Source organism: Carya illinoinensis, chromosome 10, assembly GCF_018687715.1.
Source record: "Carya illinoinensis cultivar Pawnee chromosome 10, C.illinoinensisPawnee_v1, whole genome shotgun sequence".
NCBI lineage: Eukaryota > Viridiplantae > Streptophyta > Magnoliopsida > Fagales > Juglandaceae > Carya > Carya illinoinensis.
The window spans coordinates 10,513,191-10,535,638 of NC_056761.1; the positions used below are offsets into that span (position 1 = coordinate 10,513,191).

The 22,448-nt window shown below is 33.7% G+C and overlaps 2 protein-coding genes across 3 annotated transcripts; both read right to left on the reverse strand.

Moving 5' to 3' along the window:
• Positions 1-916: 916 nt before the first annotated feature.
• Positions 917-13,429, reverse strand: LOC122278980 (sodium/hydrogen exchanger 6-like). 2 transcript variants are annotated; one of them, XM_043089212.1, is made up of 22 exons: positions 12,916-13,429; positions 12,654-12,705; positions 12,362-12,421; positions 12,230-12,254; positions 12,005-12,090; positions 11,778-11,889; positions 7,429-7,491; positions 7,293-7,312; positions 7,111-7,208; positions 6,335-6,363; positions 6,207-6,238; positions 6,065-6,112; positions 5,895-5,955; positions 5,712-5,809; positions 5,547-5,622; positions 5,434-5,453; positions 5,203-5,300; positions 5,006-5,115; positions 3,198-3,284; positions 2,772-2,890; positions 2,592-2,674; positions 917-1,390 (listed from the first exon to the last, which is right to left on the reverse strand). In XM_043089212.1, exons 1-22 carry the CDS (start codon positions 13,100-13,102, stop codon positions 1,341-1,343), a joined length of 1,614 nt encoding a protein of 537 aa, XP_042945146.1. In that variant the 5' UTR covers positions 13,103-13,429; the 3' UTR covers positions 917-1,340. The 2 variants fall into 2 exon arrangements, with proteins under 2 accessions (XP_042945146.1, XP_042945147.1); XM_043089213.1 differs by lacking the exons at positions 12,230-12,254; positions 12,362-12,421; positions 12,654-12,705.
• Positions 13,430-16,973: 3,544 nt separating this feature from the next.
• On the reverse strand, positions 16,974-21,246 carry LOC122279659 (ferredoxin--NADP reductase, root isozyme, chloroplastic). The gene is made up of 5 exons (XM_043090414.1): positions 21,038-21,246; positions 20,769-20,825; positions 19,465-19,797; positions 18,902-19,121; positions 16,974-17,729 (listed from the first exon to the last, which is right to left on the reverse strand). The coding sequence occupies exons 1-5, from the start codon at positions 21,059-21,061 to the stop codon at positions 17,230-17,232; spliced, it is 1,134 nt and encodes a 377-aa protein (XP_042946348.1). The 5' UTR covers positions 21,062-21,246; the 3' UTR covers positions 16,974-17,229.
• Between the last annotated feature and the right edge of the window lie 1,202 nt (positions 21,247-22,448).

A 22,448-nucleotide genomic window follows, 5' to 3' on the forward strand; every position in this document is an offset into this window, starting at 1 on the left:
CAACACAGCCTTTAAAGGCTCGTTAAATGTGGCAAGACCCACTTTTAAGGGAAGCAATGGCAGCATTCATAGGAGTTAAAAGAACTCAATCTACATAAAATGATTATTATAGATGAAGACTCCGAAGAACTATATCATCATTGTCTGAACCAGAAGATACTCAAGATTTGATAGCCAAAGGCATCATAAGAGACACAAGACTAATGTTGAACAATTTTGTAGCTTGAAAAGCAGTAAAAATTCATCGTTCTCAAAATCGATACGATTTCATAATCGATACACACATGATATTGCACCATGGGCAGCTTCTAATAATATAATTGGAAGTTGGAAGCATTCCACTTATTAAAATTCCTAGGTGTCTATTGGACTTCCACAGTAGGAAGAATCCACCTTTTGAAACAGTTTAAATTACTAGAATTACTAAGATTGTCTGTAACTTTAATAAATATCTGTAACTGATTACCTATTAATGAATTCATTTTCTGAGGAAAAAAAAAAAAAATCATTACCCACTCTCAATTTGTTCTTTCCACAATTATACTTGAAATCCGTTTGGACGGAAATGGAAAAAGAAAAGAAAAGAAAATAAAGAAAGAAGGAAGGAATGGAAATTGTTTTTAAAGAAAACAAAAAGAGGGTAAGGAACGAAACCCAGGTTTCATCTAAAACCCTTAAGAAACAGGATTAAAAAGGTACATGATTGTCAGATTATATATTTCATTTCTGTGCATTCATTCCATCTAAACCCCAAACAATTGGAAGGAGGAATCCAATTTCTATACTCCATTTCGTTGCATCTAACTCATTTTTTCCCTCCTTTCCATTCATTGCTCAGACTATGGGAAGCCAAACTGAATCAATTGTTCCTTCATTGAGATGCAAATCAACCAAATGAAAGCAATTACAAAGAAGGTTAGCCTCCAAATCAAATCAAACTTGTATTTAGTATGGAAAGCAACCAAACGTAAATGTATATAGTATATATCGGTTGAAATATGCAGAATAGCTTGCTACAAGTTGTTGAATCCAGTACTAGCAGATCGTTTAAATGGAACAAGCTAGCCTACAAGTATGAATTTGATTGTAACATCTAACTCTACCAGTTTTACCATCCATATTATTCATTAATGTCTCCCTTCGTATGCCCTTCAGAACTCTACTTCTGTGTTTTAGAAAGTAGGAATGCACAACGGTGACGATGTTCCGTCCATATTCTGTTAGTTCAACCACTAGCTGCTTGCTATCTCCAGAATGTAATTTTGTAAATTATCTACAACACACCTCCCTCTAACACCGTATGCCCTTCTAAGAATGCTGTCAACGGCTCACTGCATTTATTACGTATGGCCCTGGAAACCCGCTCTTCTAGAACTAGGCCTTGGCTCATCTGCTCAGCACCCAAAGAAAACATTCAAGTAATTTTATGCTATGAAAAACTCAGAATTTAAGTACAAAGTTAACCGAAAAAAATGATTACATCCGAATAAAAGTCCTACTTTCCATTGCAGTGACAAGCTCTCTTAATTTAACCTTCCAAGAAACAGGATGACAAAAACACTCGTATACTGAATATTCGCATAAAAGTGTTTTCGTTATTATGTTTCTGATATGAATTAGATAGAGAAATGAGATGACCACATCACCTCAATTTGAACTAAATGGATTCAATCAATTTCAAGTGAAAAGGAGAGGATCTTATTCCTAAATCCACATGGACAATCAATGTAATACATTTATGACAAAAAAAGAGACCTCTTCTATCTTTTGCTAATAAATGATAGAGTAGATCATCTAAGTCTGCGCCTTTCTCTTGGATATATGAGAATGAAACAAGCAAATATTCTAATATGCAGTCAATTTCAGAATTGAAAGATGGTAAAGACAATCAAGTGCTAAATTGAATCAAGTATAAAATTACCCAGTGGGGGAGGTATACTGAACACAGACCCGCTAAAGAAAACACTCATTAACGGACATGTTTCTATCTTAACTCATCTACAAAGCAGGGCACACTACACATGCATCCCCACCAACCAGAAAATCATCTTTTTAAATCCCAAAATCAAGTCATCAACCACAAAAGAGATTTTTAAGACTTGGGTTATTAGTGCAGGTCGAACAACAGAGAGTACAGGAGCCAAATTGAGGCTAAACTATTTGATACCCCAGCCTGTCTTAAAGTAGATAGAAATTTGCACATGACATGTATTTCAATGAAATGAATCGAATATACAATTTTTTCTAGATGTCCTTTGGTGGGCCAAGAAAGATGGCTTCAAATGGGAAAGGTGGATTCATATTTAAGATTAACAGATGAAATTAAATACTTTAATAATTTTGCTCATATATTCAGAAATTCAAGAAAGAAAGCAGATCTATTTTGGAAGAGAGGGAATACATTTTCATATCACTGGTTTACATGAAAATACAAGATTTCTGAGACATAACATGAAGCCGTTAGAAACATTTCCCAAGAGAGTCAAGATAAAAACGCATTTTTCAGCAACTAGAAATTTACCATTTCTTTGGCAGCAGACTGTTCAAAACCATATACCTTAACTGAAAGAGCCAAATCAAGTTTATCTTACCATGCTCATCTTCTTCATCTTCATTCTGACTTGTAAAGAATGGGGTGAGGTAGTTCCTATCTAATGCAGTGAATGATGTTGTGCTGCAAAGAGAAAGGGGGACGGGAGATCATTGCTTCCTTGGCATAAGAATAAAATATTAAAACAGAAAAGCTCGGTAGTCTCATATTGGAAGGATACCTTTTATGGAACTCTTTAAGTTTCATCTTGATCTTGTTGGCTGATGATGTTTCCTCATCATATGAGGGAGCAATGTAGCCATTATTTGGAACAATGAAGTCATTGTCCCCTTCCAAGCTCTAAGAGGGAAGGAGAAGAGGGAATACAAGGCCAAAAAAATAATCAATGATCTGAGAAGTTAATACAATTTCTTTATAATGGGACTAAAACGAGCAGAATTCTCAGAGCAGGAAAAATAAACATATGCATGAACGAAGATAGAGGAAGCATGTGCTGGAGAATAACATCGTATTCCCAGGTGAATACTCTCATTGATAAAATAGATAGGGGTCGTATTCGTAAAGTTAGGCTCAAGGATATTAGTACTCTTCCACTGAGCTAAAAGTACCTAGAACTAGTAACTAAGTTATTGTTTACAGAACTTACTTCTCCTGGGGAGCCGACATCAGGGCCGTCACCTACAACTTGTAAAGCTTCCAGCATGGTACCTGTCGAACCTCCAATCAACAACACCTGCAAAATCATTTAGAAGGCTACAGGTAAATTATACTAATACGATATCTTATACGAAACTCACAGCATAATCATGACTTAAACACAGCAACAAAAGGTGGGGGTGTGTTCAATTTTGTCAGATTTTTAAGTTTTATTAAGTGTCTTTACGGTTTTGGAGGTGGTGCTCTAGGCAGTCTAGGATTAAAACAGTTTCAAATTTGAGTCATTAGTTTAGGAGTTATAGGTGTTTTTGTATGCATGGACTTCACAGAAATTTATGCTTTCTTAATTGTTATGTAATTGCCATCTGGTTTGCTGTTCCAACCATCAGCACCGAATCATGCCATCAAACAGCCCCTAGAAACTCTCAGTTGTTCTTCCAAACCTTTGTTTTAAATCTAAAAACCTTTGCAGCATTCAATTGCAAAGAAACCACCACCCCTTAGCTAGACAGCCATTAAACTCGAATTTAACAAGCTGTCATGCATGGCTCATTATATATCTTGTTTAAATTTTATCTTTGAACGCCAATTCAGAGAAAGTGTTTTGCTTTTTCAAGTCCAAGATCACGATTAGAAGAGCCAACGGAAGAAAATGAAAATGACCAGAATCACCGATTGCTATCTAGAAAGTCTTAATTTAATATGGTGTTGATGATCCAAATGTTTTTTTTCTAAGTAAAATGAAATTTATTAAAGTAAGTTTTTTTTTGATGATGCAAATGTTAAAGGGGGCAGGGTGGGGTTTCAGCTCAGGCCTAGACACAAGGAAAGACCAAAATAAGACTGATTAAGTTATTGAGAAGAGGTCCTACAGGATACGATCTAAACAGAAAGCTGAATAAAAAAGGAATTGTACAACCAGCCCCATGTAGTTTGGGTTAAGGACTATCATGTTGACCTGGGTTATGTCATGCTTATAGAGATCATTGTCAACAGAAGACAATCCGTGGAAGATGATGACTAAAACCAAAACACATGGTTGAAGTTTGCTACCATCGACCAGCATAAATTTACTAAAGAAAACCGGAAGTGCAAGAGGAGATGAAGAAAAATAGTGAATCCTATAAAAGGTAAGACCTATTTGGGGAAAAAATTCTGATAAACTGGCTTAGTGACTGGTTCATATTAGCTCTTCAACAAGTCTAGGGTGATGGAACAAGATAGAATGTAAAGTTTTTTATTTCAGATTTAGATAATGAAGATGTGATACCCCATATGATTAAGGATAAGGGTATGTGGTAAATGAGATCCCACATTGCTTGGGAAGGAGAAGTTCTTGCTCTTTATAAGGTTCCGTTAGAGCTCCAATTGTATCATTAACTAGTCTTTTTGGAGTATAAGTCATATAGTTTGGGCATTCTATTGGGACGTTATAAATGATATCAAAGCCTATCTCAACCAGAAATGTGAGTGTGTCACCTACAACAGAAAGGCCAGACGAGAACGTCAGAAACTTAAGAAGGGGAGATTGTGATACCCCATATGATAAGGATAAGGGCATGTGGTGAATAGAATCCCACATTGCTTGGGAATGAAAAGTTTTTGCTCTTTATAAAGTTCCAATGGGGCTCCAATTGTATCATTGACTAGTCATTTTGAAGTAGAGGCCATGTAGTTTGGGCCTTTAATTAGAGCATTACAGAAGACCGGAAGGTAAATGTGAATTCAGCATAGCAACGGAGTAAGGTCCCAAGCAAAAAAAGGCAATGATCTAAAGAAAAAGGTCAGCTTGCCTACCGTCAAAACAACAATTGCAGTGGTTGCGGTGAATATTGTCTGGCCATGTCCTTCTGGAAGATCATGAACTGATTGCAGAGCAAGGGCAAAAGCCATTGCCCCTCGAAGTCCTACTCACACCCATAAATAATGAGTACTTGGCCATATCACAGAATAAATAAATAAATAAAGTAATTAGCCACCTCTAAAGTCCTTACCACTATACCAAAGTGCTTGTTGATGTTTTACAGGTATCTTTCGATGTGCAGGTCGAACTGAATTGACCAAATATGCACAAGAAAAAACATTTGCAGCCCTACATGAAAAATAGTAAATACATGTTAGTATAAAAATACTTCAATAAAAAAATAAAAAGAAATCTTGATATAACTATAAAAATGTCTTTCTAGATAAAAGAATCCCCATATTAACAATTACAGCTTGCTTACCTTGCAACTACAATAAATAACTGAGGTCATCATAGAGCAAGTTCAGGAACAACAGCGAGTTTCACTTAATGAAAATATTAGTAAACTACTTCTGACAAATAATGCAAGGATACAATTGAGAAAAAGATGAATCCAACATGTGACCAGCTATGCTGTTCCATGGCAATATCAAAGCCCATATATATAAATCTGCAAATTGAAAACAACTCATCATAAGTACATAGACATAAAAGTTCAATCACTCAATATGAGAGAAAGATAATGAAAATCACCCTTACATGAATGTCTCTGCTAATGATGATATCAAATGAAAAAATGCAGACACGAAATGTTGCGACTTCTCTGACAAATTTGAGTATGTGTAATGCTTCATAACCTAAAACAGAAAATCAATGTTCCCATAATAAATTTTTGACAAGTAGCAGATGGTATACAGCAAAGAAATATATAAATTCACTTACAATTCCAGTGAACAATATCGATACAATACCAGACAGGCCAAGACCTTCAGCAAGCATGTACCTACAAAGAATGAAGTTGTGAATAAAATCGCATCACAAGTCCAAAAAAGTTCAAAAAAGTACAAAGAGAATAAGAAGTTCAAAAAAGAAATTGAAAAAAGTTCTCTTACGAGAAATATGGAAACAGGACAACGAGGCAGCATTCCAAGTTTTGTAGACTGGATGAGGGCAAGATAAATAAACTTGTATCAGAGATTTTTGTATGAGTTATGTGTCATCAAAATCAAAGAAAGATTTATATGTGGTACTCACTTGTCGATATCCAACCCGGCATACTTGAATAGGTTTGGACAATTAAGGTCTCACAATCAATTGTAAGTTCCAAAAGTGTTAAGAGTAACTTATTAGACAGAATATGAGAATTTTATCAAGAAGGATATCAAAGCAGAAGTAAATCCAACTGCAACACCTGCAGAGACATACGAAATGCAATGTTAGTAATCTTAAAAATACATGCAAATATTGATAACAAAAACAAAGTGATCAAAGATCAGGGAATATAATCATTCAAGAAGTCTAAGTTGTTCTTTAGACTTCTTGACAATGCCTATTATTATGAATAAAACTTCTTCACTATCTATAAAAAAAAAAAAACAAAAAAGGTATATTAGGCTTTTGGCTAGCAGGATTTTTTAGTCTTTGCAGTATGGAAAGAATGATGTATAGTATCCTATTCCTATTGGTTAAGGGGTCTTCAACAAAATTAAACGGCTCCCTATATTCGCTTGATTTATAAATTTTTTATAACCAGATACTATTTGTGGGTGAAAACTGACGCAAACCCAATTTGGGGCAATGGTCAAGGAGCTCAAGTACTTACCTAAGAAATCTAGGTATAAAGTCCTGGTCATCCTTTTCCAATCTATTAAACTATTCATCTTCTTCAAATTTTTCTTTCTACTTCTTTGACCCATATTAGTCATCTTTGAATCTAAATTTAATCACAGCGGCTGCCTGCTTCAGTTTTTGTACAAACTGCTTGAGAGTTAACTGGTCAAGCCAAGACAAACATTAAAACATGAACTACCATAATCACCAAGTCCTTTCAGAAAAATTCAATGCATGCACTCAACAAGCATGTTCAAACAAGTGCCAAAGACTAAAAAAAAAAATCTTCGAAATCATTGATAGTGCAAGGCAGACTGCAAATGTTTACCTGAAGACAGCGAGCCAACAAAAGTCTCAAGAAACCTAACAAACAGAACAAATAAGTTTTGTCCAGATGAGTCACGACTATTTACCAATGACATTGTCCTGCATAACAAAACATTGATTCTCTTAGAACTGAACTCCAAAATACTCTAATTGCTGGAGACAAGTGAAATTCACTTTATGTACCTGTACAAGGAAATTGCCATCTACCAATAGTCCAACATGCCCAAAAAGAACTCATTGAGTAAACATGGCTTGCCTATAAATAGAATATGTGCTCAACAAGAAAAAAGCATATTATGAAATAATGGTAAAAACTTACTGCATCATTCAAAACAGATTCTCCAAATACCAAAGCATACAAGTTCATGTCTGTGCCTAGTTCCTGTACAAGGCCATTAAAAATATATATTACCGAAAAAAATTAAGCAGAATAATTTTCAAAGAACAAATGGATCAATATATTTAGATGCACATTCAATAAGTAAAGCAAGAGGCCAATTTAACACGAATGGCTATTAAGGAACAGTTATATGTTACATTCAAAGAGTACTAGAAGTAATTCCAAAACATAGTTGACCCAAGGATTAAGCTCAAAACTTTGAATATATTTTGTCCAACGAACGACCTTAGAAATAAAAGAATAATAATTAGATTGAAGAGCTAAAAAAAAAGATGAATATAGTTATAAAAAATAATAATAATAAGGATAATGAACACTCCAGTATAGTAGCAAGAGGTATTGTAACACCCAGACCCACAGTGTTTTTATTATTATTATTATTAGATATGTTTTGAGGTAGTAATTTGATTTTGAATAGGATTCATCTTGATAATATAAATCCCTTTTTATTCTCTGTTTGATTTTCCTAATCAGAAAACTATTTATTCAAACAGTTCAAAATCTCTTATCCTTTAAGTTTTCCTTTCCTCGTGGGAGTAGTTCTCCAAAGTTTAGTTGAATTCAAACTCTCAACTCTAGACCTTATCCAATTTACCCTCAAGACTCACGGCATCTCCCTCTCCCTCATCTATAAAAATCCCACGGGACCTTCAGTTTTAAACACAAGAAAATCCAGTTGACACATAGAGAAACTTACCTGCACAGCCCCCTCATTTTTCAAGCCCCTGCCAACCATTTTCAGTAAGTTGCTGACAGGATCTCTCTCTCTTGCCTCGCACCATTACTTTTTCATCTGCTGTACTCTCACTAATATCACATGCTGCCTTTTACTTTCATCTGTTTTTCCAGCCTTTGGAGTTCTAGAAATAAATTATGTGTTTTAAGGAAGTATGCGTTGGGCTTAATTGTTTCCAGTCAGACAAACTGAAACATGGGTCTCCTTTTATGGTTTATTTCTGTTTTTCTCAAAATAAAAATATCCATATTGTTTTAAGTTAATTCCAAAAATACCCCATGAGTTTTTGTCGTGTATCACCAAATCTTATCTTTTAACTGCAGTAAGAAGTCTCTAGATCTCATTGAGGGTGAAATTCCTTTTGTGCCCATAAAACTTTGCTTTTCCAAAAGGCCAATTATATTTCCAGCTTTTTAAGGGTATATGACTCAATGGGCATTAAAGGTGTTTTTATTTACATGGGCTTTGCTTTATGGCTGGAGTTCATTTTAATCTTGGGCTGTGTTTGTTTTAAATTGGGCTTGATTCTAGTATATTTCAGAATTTTATGTTAATAGTTAAGTGAGTTGATTTCTTGTGAGCTTGATTATTTTAATGGGCTGGTTGTATTTACAGAAACTGTTTTAGTAACTTTAAATGTTTTTTTTTTTTCTTTATTTGGGGCTGGGCTGAGTTTTAAATCAGACCAAAGTTTTACTTAAATAAATATATTAGTCTTAGACCCTTTTTATAGAAAATATTTAAGGACTTTTAAGCATATTTTAAAGTATTCTTTTATATTGTTTCAGCTTATTATTTTAGTTAATATTACAATTAACCTTTAACTAGATTTTTATAAAATTATTAAGTTATATGTTTGTACAGAATATTAAGTATTATGATATGAGTTTTGGAATAATATTATTTTATGTAATCTCTTTATATTTGAATATTTATTCAAATTATCTCTATGGTAGGATTTTAAGTATTTCGATTGCTACCACACGTTTTCTAGAAAAGTTTAGTAACGTGTATAGGTCACGAGCTACGACGTGAGATTGTGAAAGCAGTGCTAAGAGGTAATTAGTATGATCATATAATTGCATGTGTATTGTGAATTCTGTAATGGTATATGAAAATATGATGTTTGTCTATGCCACGCTACGAGCTAAGTCAAGGTTAGATTCCTTTTATGATTTTTAATAAATTATGACATTATGCTTGTATGAATGAATTTGTTGTTTGATGGAGTGAATGATTCTAAATCACATGGAAGTCATGAAATGTTCATGTAATAATTTTAAGTCTCATGCCATGTAATAAAATAGCCAGTTTATATATGCCATGTTCATGTAGTACCTAGGTCATGTATGCCATGTTCATGTACTGATTAAATCTTACATGCTATGTAATATCATGAGGTATATAGAACTCAGATCATGTATGCCATGGAATATTTATGTTTAGATCATATTATGCCACGTACAAAGATATGCCATGTTATGCTATGCTATGTGTAAGAATATGCCATGTCATGCTATGCCATTTGCAAGTATATGTCATGCTAGAAAAGTTCATGATATTAAATAAGTTCTCATGCATTAAGAAAGATAAGATGGTTAAGGGTGACACGGACCTAAGCGTCTTCACCAAAAACTATGTTAAGATGGTGCCACGGACCTAAGCGTGGTTCACCATACGTTAAGTGAAATACGGACCTAAGCATGTTTCACTTCAAGTAACGTTAAGGATGACACGGACCTAAGCGTGTTCATCACAAGTTATGTTAAGGATGACACGGACCTAAGCATGTTCATCACAAGATATGTTAAGGATGACACGGACCCAAGCGTATTCATCACATGTTATGTTAAGGGTAACACGGACCTAAGCGTGTTTACCACAAATTATGTTATGCGGTGCCACGGACTCAAGCGTGGTTCACCTTATGTAAAGTGAAACATGAACTCAAGCGTATTTCACTCCATGTCATGACAAGTTATGGGGTGCCACGAATCCAAAAGTGGTTCACCATATAATAAGTGAAAGACAACATAAATAAGTAAATTATGCATTTACGTTTATATGTTCGCCATGATCATATATGTTTCCACTCATGTTGATAATGAATAAACATGCTATGAGAATCTGTGAATGATAAATGTTTGTTTGAAGTGTCTTTCAAAGATTAAGTCTTGTTAAGTTATATGTTACAGTTATATGTTACGGTATGATGTACTATTTACTGAATATTTGATTCATTTTTGTTTGTTTCTTTGTTTGTTTGTTTGTTTGCTCTCTTCTATGCTTAAATGTCACAGATGATGGTTGTAAGGACGTAAAGCTGGAACACCAGGAGTAGACCTAGTGCAAGGACTTAGTTCTTTTATGTTTTTATGATAAAAAGTCACGCGTAGGGTTAGTTTATGTTTTTATGTTACATTTTCAGTTTTAAGTTTTCAACTAAACAGTTATGTTCAGTTTAATTAATGTTTTCAATAAATGCGGTATTCCAGGATATGAATCTCTTTACCGGGCAATATGTTATGTACGTTAGTAACATCTCTATCCTACGAGAACGGGGTGTTACAGGTATAAGCAAGGTTTGAAGAATTGGAGTTGGGTAAGGACCGATTCAATGAATCAGACGATTCAACAAATTGAATCAGGTGATTCATAAAAATTTTGAATCGGTTATTTCAATGTTGATCAAAAAAGTATTAAAAATCATACATAAAGCAATCTAAGCATTTAATATCACATATAAAAGAGTATAAAATATAAATTTACTTACATGTTTCAATAAAAATATTATAGATTCAATAAACATGTCATTTATGTATTTAACCTCAATTGTCGACATTTTTTGCCTCATATACGAAGAAGATAAAGATCATTAAGTTATAAGCACATGGAAAATGTAGTATTTTATGCACAATCACAAATTTAATACAAAACACTCATTCATCTCCTAATCTTTTTGTTCAACTGAAAAAAATAAAGAACAACATGGTTTATCTTTCAATTTTTCTGTGATTCCTATTGAATACAATGATGAAAAGGTTAACATGTGCTTAATTCTATTTTGCACCAGAAATCAAAACAAAAACCTAGTTGTTAGACAACTTGAAAATAAATAGAGTTTTGAATCAGTTCGAATCGGTCTAAAATCAGCTAGAATATGTCTGAATTGGCCTAAATTGGTTGATTGAAGTGGCTCAATGAAAAATTCAAAAAGTTCACTGAAATTGGTTCGGTTTCTAACTGATTCAATTTAAATCGGCCTGAATTGAACCATATTTTCTAGCCTTGGGTATAAGTTATAGGAATGTATATCTATTTAATATTTTTAAGTTGAACCCTCAATATATCTATAGAAACATCCACCCTATAGTGACAAGAGGTAAGGAATGTAGGCAGCCAGTGAGCAATTTTTGTCAAAAAATAAAAAACAGCAAGCAATTTAGTTTCACCAAAACTGTATAACATGTCTTAAAATAGATACCCGCTGACGGATTATTTCATTAGAAACAGAAATGGAGCACAAAATCACCTGAAAGATGGACAAAACTGTAACGGGATCTGTTGCTGATATAAGAGCACCAAACATCAGACATTCAACAAAAGGAAGTCTGTACATGAGGAACATCAGACCACCAAGGTAACTGCAAGAAAAAAAAAAAATATATATATATATATATATATATATATATATGTATGCATTAAAAAGGTGAGGAAGATAGAAACTCAGTATGCTTAGAGTGAATAAGAAAAACTTACACCAGAAGTCCAGTAACAACAGAAGCTATAAATGTCCCAAGGATGGCAAATGTAACAATGGCTCCAAAGTTTGAAAAGAAAGGTTTCTGCAAAGGCCAAAACCATGGAGTAAATCATGCTATAAGTATAATGGTTGCACTGCATGCAAATTGGAAAGCAGGCATGCTGGCGATCGCGCACAGACCCACGCACACATATACAGAGAAAAAGGCACTGAGTGCTTACAGGTGAGAGACTGAACCCTGACTGAGTAAGCACATAAGTGTCAAGAAAAACTACAAGTCGAAACCAGTTAACAAGCATTGATAAAGCAACAAAAATATTAAAGGAAAACGCATCCACGACCAGTAAGGATATAATATGATGGGAGGTAGCAAGAACAAGAAGAAAAATTCCTCATGAAAATTGAACCAAGCCCTGCAGAAAGAAACGAAAATATTATTGAAGCTATATAATCAAGTAACTGGAGCTTTATCTTCGCCTTCCTTTTTTTCATTTGGTTAATTTTTCTGGGTATAGCAAGGGCTTATGACCACAAAAAAATTTTTTTTTTTTTTTTTTAATCAGCTATGACCACATAACAAAATAAGCCTACAGACGGGCAATTCTGCGTAGAGGAGAAAACGAGCATAGTAAACAACGGAAGAACCTGATGCTATGTTCTGTATTCGAGATGTTAGCAAGGCCACCAACAATTAGACCTGACATAAAGAACAAGAAATACATACACATTATCGGTTAAAACATCTTCCTTTACTTATTTTTTTTTTAATAATAGTCGTGTTGTTATTCACAATTGGAACTGGGACGGAGTCATCAATACACGTCGCTCCCAAAAAAGAAACCCTAATAAGTAAGAACGAAACAATAAAAACAACCAAAAAAAGCCCTAATTATGCGGCTATTAATACCGATGAGAAGAGAGGCGCTGGCTTCAGGAAGATAATAGAATCTGTGACGGCGGAGGACATGGCCGAGAACGAAAGAGAGCACGAGCATCATGATCTGGAGAAGGATGCCAACTCCAGCCGCTTGCTGATCCTTTCCGGGACTACTGCCCTTCGCGTCCGCCGGCGATATCATTTCCTCCATGCCCATTCCCCGATTACTTCAAGTTTCAGCAGCAACCTCCTAAATTCGAAGAATCAAACGATCGACCGGGAAGCCACTTCCTCCCTCGTGTATACAGGGTCTTTGAAATGTGCGACGATGACGCAGAGGCCACTGTCAAGACCCAGTGAAATCCCAGAATTCTCTCAGTCCCCACCACAACGATGGTGATTGGATATTGCTCTAGCGTCTACTTTTGCCCTCCCCGATTGTCAACTGCCACACTATTCCGTCGCCTCAATCACTGTTCAAGTTTGGAATGCAAAACCATTGGATATTCCATGTCTTCGATTTTAGATCGAATGCTTAAAATTAAATGAACAGACCCATCCATTATAATGAATAAATAGGTTTTTTTTCTTAATATATATATATTATTAAAATTTGTGATTTGGCTGTCAAAATTTTTAATTACATCCCGTTTAATTATATAGATAAGATAAAATGAGATAAAATATTTTAAATAATAATAATATAATATTATTATAATATAATTTTTTAATATTAATTTTATATTAAAATTTAAAAAAATTAGATTATTTATTATATTTTATATAAAAATTTTAAAAAATTATAATGATGAGTTGAGATAAAATAAGATGAAATGAAATTTTTAATTTTGATTAACTAAATAATGCTTAATCTTTTTTCTAGCTTGACTTGGTAAGTTGAATAATGGACACTGAAATTCCAAAGAAATTGAGGGTGAAATGCCCAAATGAACGTGAAATATAATTCTGAAAGGGTCTTTTTAAGATGTGACAAGATATTTGGGTGCCCAGATGCTCAATATAGAAATATTCTATGTATTATTATTATTTTATTCTCGTATTGATATATAGAACATATTATTCATATCATTTAAATAAAAATATTTAATTTATAAAATTTAAATTTTAAAATTTATCTTTTAGATCAAATTATGTTATATAAATATTTTACTTGGAGTGTTCGGCCTACCAACTTAAAAATAAAAATTTTCTATTATTAATGGTTTTTATTTTAATTTAATGCATAGTCTCCCTCTCATATTTTCCCTTTCACATTTACATCACGGTATGATTTAACTTTAGCAAAAGAAGTAATGTTCTTAACTCAATTGATGCTTAAAATTTGCTTTTCTTTGGTTGTAGAACTATCTTTAAGAAAACATACCATGACGATATAGATTAGTACTGTTCATCCGAGTAAGGTTTTACAACTTATTTTACAATCTACCAATGGTTAATTTCACTTACAAAAAATATTAACTTTTGAGCTTTCCATCTAATTTACCAATCAAAATCAGCTTTACATAAATGCATTTAATTAAAAAAACATGTACATATATCACTACTCGAGAAATAAGTTTGGTTAGTGAGATGATCTGAGATAATTTTAGACTACATCATCACTATTCATCATTGTTTATAAATTATTCGATACTTTTTTGCTATTATTCATTACTTGAGTTTTACTACGTATAAGTAAAGCAGCGTACTAGTCTGCATATCAATACTGATTCTTTCATATTCAAAATTTAAATTAACATTGTTTTCAATCAAATTTACTTTTTGACTAATTATATTATATTAATGTACATATTAGTGTATAGTTGTGCTTGTAAATAGATTTTTCTTTATTATTTTTTCACTACTTCACGTATCATTTAAGATCACCTCAAGATCCAAACGTGGTAAATCACCAGTTGCACGTACAGAATTTGTATTCATCGAATTCCATTATTTTAGTAAAAAAAAAAAAAGCAATTCGTATATAAAATTTGTTGTGATTACAATTGGGGACATAAGATATCAACAAGGAAACTCCAAACGTATACACCAAAAGTTTCATTGAAGTGGCGGCTCCTGTGATTACAATTCACAAAGAAAACTTGCTAGAAAGTCTCAAGAAAAAGAAATCTACAACATAAAAATCATACATATTTTAATCATACAGTTCTAAAGAGAGCTGTCTGTAAGAGAATCACAATTTTAAAAAGATTTAAATATTCAACCTTCTAATTTTATAGTTCTTAAATATTATAGGATACATTTTATGTATCTATTTATCTCACTTGAAGCACGCAAACGTCGCAAAGGATCAACCACCGAACGTTATATACAATTCCCATGACCAAAATACTAGGAGAGAACAAACGTTTCATGCATCAAATGTGCAAATTACAGTAACTCAAAAGTGAAAATTGAAAATAATCAGAAAATAAGAGTGTGAGAAAGACGAGTTATCGACCAATATATGAAAGAGACAAATTAAACAAAAGTATACCTAGTAAAATATGTTCTTAAAGTGTATATTTATGAGATTATCAAGAGATGAGTGAAGATATAACTTGTAGCAATAAAGGGAGAATTTGCCAATATAATTAGTAATTACTACAAATGATGCATACTCTATAGAAAAATACAGTATTTTTTTTATTAATACCGGATGTTTGAGAATAACGTCCCGACTAATTCCAGATCAGGAAAAATACAACATGCTGAAAGTAAGGAATATGCACATTAATAGTTGGTAAACATAGTTTCTCTAAGGTGCAACAAAGCATCCCCACAATTTAAGCTAGAACATATGATGTTATCATAGATGTAAAGGCCATCAAGGGTGCAAGGATAGAGCCTAGAGGAACCATAAGGTAGTGACGTTACTTCAAAGCTAAAAAAATGAACTGTTCAGGGATGAGACATAAAATAAGCGTCTTGTCATAAGTAACGGTTTGCTTTTATCAATCGAACAGTTGGATTTTATCTTTTTATTTATTTTTTTTCTTAGTAATATATGATGCAGAGATAATGAATAGAAGCACTTAATTAATTTAATTTAAATAAAATTTAAAAATTAAAATAAGTATAGTTTGTAGTGTAAGTGACAGGTATCAAAGCTCTACTTTCTTGTTTGGTTATACAGATGAGATGAAATAAGATAAAAATGAGATATTTTTTTAAAAATTAAATAAAAAATTATTATAATATAATTTTTTAATGTTAATTTTATTTTAAAATTTAAAAAAATTTGAATTGTTTATTATATTTTATGTAAAAATTTGTAAAAATTATAATCATGAAATGAGGTAAGATAATTTATATTTAGCTAAATAAATGGGTATTGCATCAGCTATTTTGCTGCAATATTAAATTTCATTTGGTAGATGGTACGTAGTTCCAGCTTCTACTTTTCTTATTTAATGACATTAACTTACCGAAGAAAAAAGAAAACACAGTAATTTGTAGGAGTTTGCATAGAGAACAAAGGGAAGAAGAGCATGAAGATCATGAGTTTAAAGATTTTGGTCCGAGTCCAGAGGATGAGGATACGGGGAGAGAAGAGAATGAAGCCAACGACAAATTGGAAAACATACCATCAACAAATTACCCAGCAAACGACGGCAGGACGGCGAGGGCGGAGATCGTGGGCAATGGCAGCAAGAGAAAAGGTGATTCAGAACACTTGAAACGTGAGGGGTCTGGGGCTTACAAACGTGGTCATACATCCAGTGTGATGCACTTTTTTGGCTTAATATGGAATATGTGATATGTCAAAATCTTATTGGTGTCTGTTAATGGCTCAATACCAGCCCGACCGTCCCAAATCGGAACTGAATCTTTTATCATCCACAAGTGCCACTTTTTCCTGAATTGAAATTGGAAGGCAAATCATCCAGAAATCAATTCCCACGAACATAAGCACTTGTGCTACTGCCAACCTTGGCCACTCGTTCTACTTTTAACCTGTTTCCAGCAGTGGCCTTAAATAAAATCCAGCCCCGATTAAAATGTTCTACTGCCATCTCAAAAAACAAAAAGGGACGATTCTTACTCAACAGAAATGACAACCATATATGACAACTAAAACGACCGAATACTGCAATTTTTAATTTATTTGAAAACAAGCCATGTGAGAAGATTTCTTGAGATCACCTACTGAAAAGGGTTCTTAATTTTTACCAACCAAGAGAATCTAACTTGTCTTAATGGTTATTTTAATAGTACAGATAAAATGGTAATTGTCACTCAAGCTCCTCATCTAAAAAGCTGAGCAATTTAAAAAAAGCCAACAGAATGTGCCTGATGCAATTTTCATGAAACTCGCATACATGACATTAATCACCATGTAAATCAGTACACTTCAACGTGCCATTGTTTGTTCTTTTTTAGTTGTGAGAGCTTCTGTTCCCAACTCTCCCCTCTTTGCTCCGCAACCCTCTTAAAGGTTTCCTGGATTCCAGGCATCATTCCTTTAAGCCCACAGAAATAGATGTGGGCACCATCATCCAAAAGTTTACAGATTTCATCACTGTATTCTTCAATCTTGTCCTGAACATACATCTTGCCTCCACTCTTATTCTTTTGCTCTCTACTAAGGGCCCGGTCAAAGCGAAAGTTGTCTGGGTAGTCCTTAAGGTACTTTGTAAATTCATCGTCGTAGAGGAGACTGTCAGAATTAGCCACCCCAAGGAACAGCCATGCAAGACCATTGAACTTGAATGTAGGAACAGACTCCATGAACATACGGCGAAGATAGCCTCTGAATGGAGCAATGCCAGTTCCAGTAGCAATCATTATGTGGGTGGCATTTGGGTTGTCTTCAGGCAAAAGCATTACCTTGCCAGAGGGGCCTTCAAGATGATTCAGAAATAAGAACAGATAAGAAGCAAGTCTAGACCATAATAACATTGAATATCTATGTAAAACCAACACCAAAGAATCACCAATCACACAACTACATATATCTATCCTCTAAGCATAATCATTTTGTTTATTAGATAATGCCAATTCAGACACCATATCATAACTAAGAAATCATTAAAAACCAAAATGCTGAAGTAGGATTCGCTTGAAGACAACATAAGCAATAGGATATCAACAGATGAAAATCGAAGCATAGCAATTTTACAAAAAATAAGTCACATGAAGTTTCCTTTATACAATAACAAAATCTCTTTGTGAGCCAGGTTAATAACAACAATTTATATTAATTATGAATAACCTATTAGTCAAGCTTATAATGATGTTATTCTGAACCCACTTCCCCCACTGGTAGGCCCTCCCATGGAATAAAGAAAAGAAAATCTCTTATTGTCCCAATGTAAAATCTTTTGGTACCCTAAACACAGAAATCTCAGTGCATGAATGATAAAATTACTGGTCAAATAAATTTATGATACTTTCTCAATTGTCTTTCCTCCTGACCTTCGGATAGTGAAAGTTTGATAATCATCCAAAGCATCCAAATGTCAAGCTTAGATAAAATAATCATTGCCACTAGATCCAGACTCACTTTCTTCATCAAAAAAACCATCCAGGCTTCTGACCTTCTGGACTTGTGCAACTAGTCAGCATGTTTGTCCACTATTCACGAATCACAACCAGAGGTAACCCCATCAAACTACAAAAAATTGCCTTAACTTTTGTTTTATATGGCCAAACTAACCCATCTGACTACATAAATTATTGATGACAATTACTATTAAACTTTTTTTATAAGTGACAGTTATTATCATTCACAAGGTAAGTGACTAATATCAAGCCATTTGTTGTATAATGTTGGACTAGGAGCATGCCATTAAGTTGTCGACTTGCTTTGATAGAGTATTTGGATCCACTTATGAAAATGAGTAGAATAGTTAAGACCTATAAGCTACACATCAAGTATCAAATAACTAGTAGACATCGGAAATTAAATTATGCAAGAAAGTGTAAGCAAGTTATGTGATCCTTGACTACTTGTGAAGGAAATTCTAAAAATACTAATCAAATATTTTAACCTTTGGTGTAAGGTAGACCGTACCTGTGATCCGAATTTTATCTCCAGGCTTTGAGTTGCATAAAAAATTGCTGCATACACCATTCTTGGAAGGATCCTCCTTTCCAGTTTCAGGGTCATAATAAACAGCACGGCGGACGCAGAAGCTGGCTGTCTTGCCATCAAAGAAGTCTCCATACCTAGAGGAGGCAATTGAATATAAACGAACATTGTGGGGAGCCCCTGGTTTCTTTGGGTTTTCACCCTGTGACACATGGAGATGATTATTCAAATATCACAATGGTATACTTTTAATTCAGAGATACACCTTTTAGAATGTCAAGAAAATATGTCATAAATTCTGAATAAATATACAGATTGAGATTCCCCATCAAATGGAACTGAACACTAAATCTACATCATTTTATTTATTCTCTTAATCCTAACCAGTGGCAACAGAGATTCATAGGTAAAGACAGGAACAAGGGAAATTGACAACACCATCTACAATATATTATGCCTTTATCATGACTAGCCTAGAAAGAGAACCTACAACTTTGGAGAAGCACAATAAAATGAGGATGATGCCCAGGTAACTAATCACTTACAGGAGGAATTACACCATAACTCTGCCCTTCCCAGTATGGAACATTGCCACCATGATCAATCACAATATGGCAAGTCTCTCCAGGAGCTTTTGGCCCCACAAGCCTCTCAACAGAGACAATGGTTGCTGTATAAGGTTCCTTAGGCTTGTATGTATTTAGTGGGGGCTCTTTGGCATCTTCGAGGCTTGAAGGGGAAACAACAACTTTAGGTACGCTAGCTTGTTGCACTGATTGGCATATTATCTGTTTATTTCTCAATTGTGCATTTGTTGTTTTCAATTCCAGTGATAAGAAAGGTGCCCATGATTTGCCATGAAAGTTTAAGCTATTTGTCTGCAAAAAATGAAAAACAGTTGCCTTGAGAAATCACAAACCATACAAAAAGCAGGGAAACTTGATTTATTAATGATAAAGTAAACCTCACATTTAATATTAATCGTATCATATCTTTCTCTCAAAGAATCTTGTAAGCATTTTTTTATAGATAAAGAACCATGTAAACAATCAATCTTATATACACATATTTAGCATGGTGTCGAGACAATAAATGAGGCACTACATGAATGACAGTGCAAATCAGAGAATTGGGACCTGAAATCCACTCTCTTGCTCTCAGGTGGTGGAGCAGTTTTTGATAAGGAAACAAACAAAAAAGTGAATATAGCTTTTAGATAATGTTGCAAATTTGCAAGACTTCAGCAAAACTACACTAAAAGAAAATAGCATCTTGTCAACTTGCTTTGATCAAGGCTTTTTCTAGGGATAAGTTTTCCAATGAAAGCGACTTTTTCTCTCTTTACTTCGTCTCTGAGAACTAAAGAAAAATACATAATTAGTTCTCTACTGCAATTGACACAAATTAAAATCTATGCTTCTGAAATTGAGATATACATGTGAGTAATGTTGGAACATGGGAAAGAGTTCTTATTTCCAAAATTCCCAAAAATGTTACAAATTTTACAATTTCTTTATCGTTTCATTTGGACCGAACTAATTGAAGAAAATGATTGGATTTCGATCTTCCAGTTCAAATGGCTTGAAATGAAATGTGAGTAGGACAGATTTTTTTTTTTCCCCACCCAAGGAAAGTTTAATATGGGGAATGAGTTCTTATTTCCAAAATCCCCAAAATATCAAGACCTCATGTTCTAGAATGTAACCATACAAACTCTTAAATTTTATGATCCACGACATAGTCAAACATAGAACTAACAGAAATAAATAATCATTTAACTCGAAGATTGTAACATTAAGCATTTCAACTACAAAATTAGTCGGAAAAAATATAAAGATTTTGAAAAAACCTTCAACACGGATCTTCTGGTGGACAAATCGCTCCCAACAGGAACACTCACTGCAACCTGAAAGCAAACCATGAAAACATTAGCAGAAAGGCAGAGTCAAAAGCACAGCAAAAACCCCATCCACTTGCCAGCTGGGGCGCTTGTTTAATCTCATTTAATATTCATCATTGGGTTACTTTCATTTTCTTTTCCCGCAGTTTCTCGGAAGCCAAACAGAGGGTAAGGATCAAATTCATATAATGAAAAAAAAAAAAAAAAAAAAGGTTGACCTGAGATGCCGCCAACTGAGCCATGAGGAGATCGGGAGAGGTTCGGAGAGCGAGACTCGGGGAGAAACCAGAGAGGACTCAGGAGAATCAATATTGCGCTCGAAATATATAAGGTGGGTTCGATCTCTCGCTCATGCAGAGGAGAAGAAGAGCAGCTGCAAATGATCCTTTCGACAGTAGCAAAGGGCGGCTTTATTTCGGCTTCTCAGACTGTCATAGGCTAATTTAAGATAAATAAATGATTAAAAAACTCTTTTAAAAAAAAATATGAATTCCAAAGCCTTGGAGCTTAGATTAAAGTGTTAGACAATATTAGTTCAAATTCAATACAAAGTTATTGTTGAGAAAAAACGAAAAAAAAGCAACACATAGTTATTTACCTTTTTAACAGTAAAAATATAAAAATTAAAAGAAACTTTCAATAAATAAAGAAAAATTTTATGTGCAGTCATTTTTACGGATTCTTTTGTGCACTCTAGTGATATGATTGGTTGTGTATTAAAAAAAAATTAATCCAGCCAATCATATCAGTGGAGTGCGCAAAGAATGTGAAAAAATGACTGTACGTAGCATTACTCATAAATAAATTTACGTCATTTAAATAGAAATATTTTTTTATAAAATTTAAATTTTAAAATTTATCTTTTAAATTAAATTATTTCATGCGAAGATTTTAGAATAACAGTATTAAAAAGAAATGAATTAATACAACTCATCTCTATTAACAAGGGCATTGGAGAATTGCAGATTATTTGTTACGAGTCACCTTCGGGTGCATACATGATACAACTTTTTATTCCACTCAATGGAGTAATTATCGGGCATTTCAAACGATGATGGGTGTCACAAGACTAAATTTTTATAGCTTGAACAGCCATCGATGAATTCTTATATATTTAAAAAAAATTTACAATATTATTAAAAAATACTTATTTAATCACTAAATAAAAATAAAAATAAAAAAACTATTCAGACCCATGTCGAAACCCATTATCAAGATCTTTATCATTTTCCTATGATTATTGTCTCATTAAGGTTTTAAATTCAATATGTTTATCATATCAAGACTGGGTTTATCACTTGAACTCTCTCTCAAGTTTAGATTTTACCTCTTGTTCTATCTTTTTTTTTCTTTTGATAAGTAGCGGAGGGGTTAATATTGGTCTGACCCAAATTAGAGGCAAATGTCCAACACTTCTAAAGAATAACTATTCGAGGGAGCAGTGTAGTTTGATACGGGCCCAACCACCCTACTTATTAGGAGGCATTAACCCTCAGCCTATGAATATTCATGAAGTGGCGAATAGATAATTCTGATACATCGGGGACAAACCTCTTAATGGCTAAATATTGCATAAAGTTAATATATTTATGACACTAATCCAATTGGTCTCTACGCCTATATATAAGG

Coding starts and splice junctions, on each gene's coding strand:
- LOC122279659 (XM_043090414.1), bottom strand. CDS start 21,061: ATGGCTCAGTTGGCGGCATCTCAG. Junction 19,798..20,768: donor CCAGAAGATCCGTGTTGAAG/GTTTTTTCAAAA, acceptor CATTTTTTGCAG/ACAAATAGCTTAAACTTTCA. Junction 19,122..19,464: donor GTTATGGTGTAATTCCTCCT/GTAAGTGATTAG, acceptor CATGTGTCACAG/GGTGAAAACCCAAAGAAACC.
- LOC122278980 (XM_043089212.1), bottom strand. CDS start 13,102: ATGGGCATGGAGGAAATGATATCGCCGGCGGACGCGAAGGGCAGTAGT. Junction 7,209..7,292: donor ATGGCAATTTCCTTGTACAG/GTACATAAAGTG, acceptor TTTGTTATGCAG/GACAATGTCATTGGTAAATA. Junction 5,116..5,202: donor ACAAGCACTTTGGTATAGTG/GTAAGGACTTTA, acceptor GGGTGTGAGTAG/GACTTCGAGGGGCAATGGCT.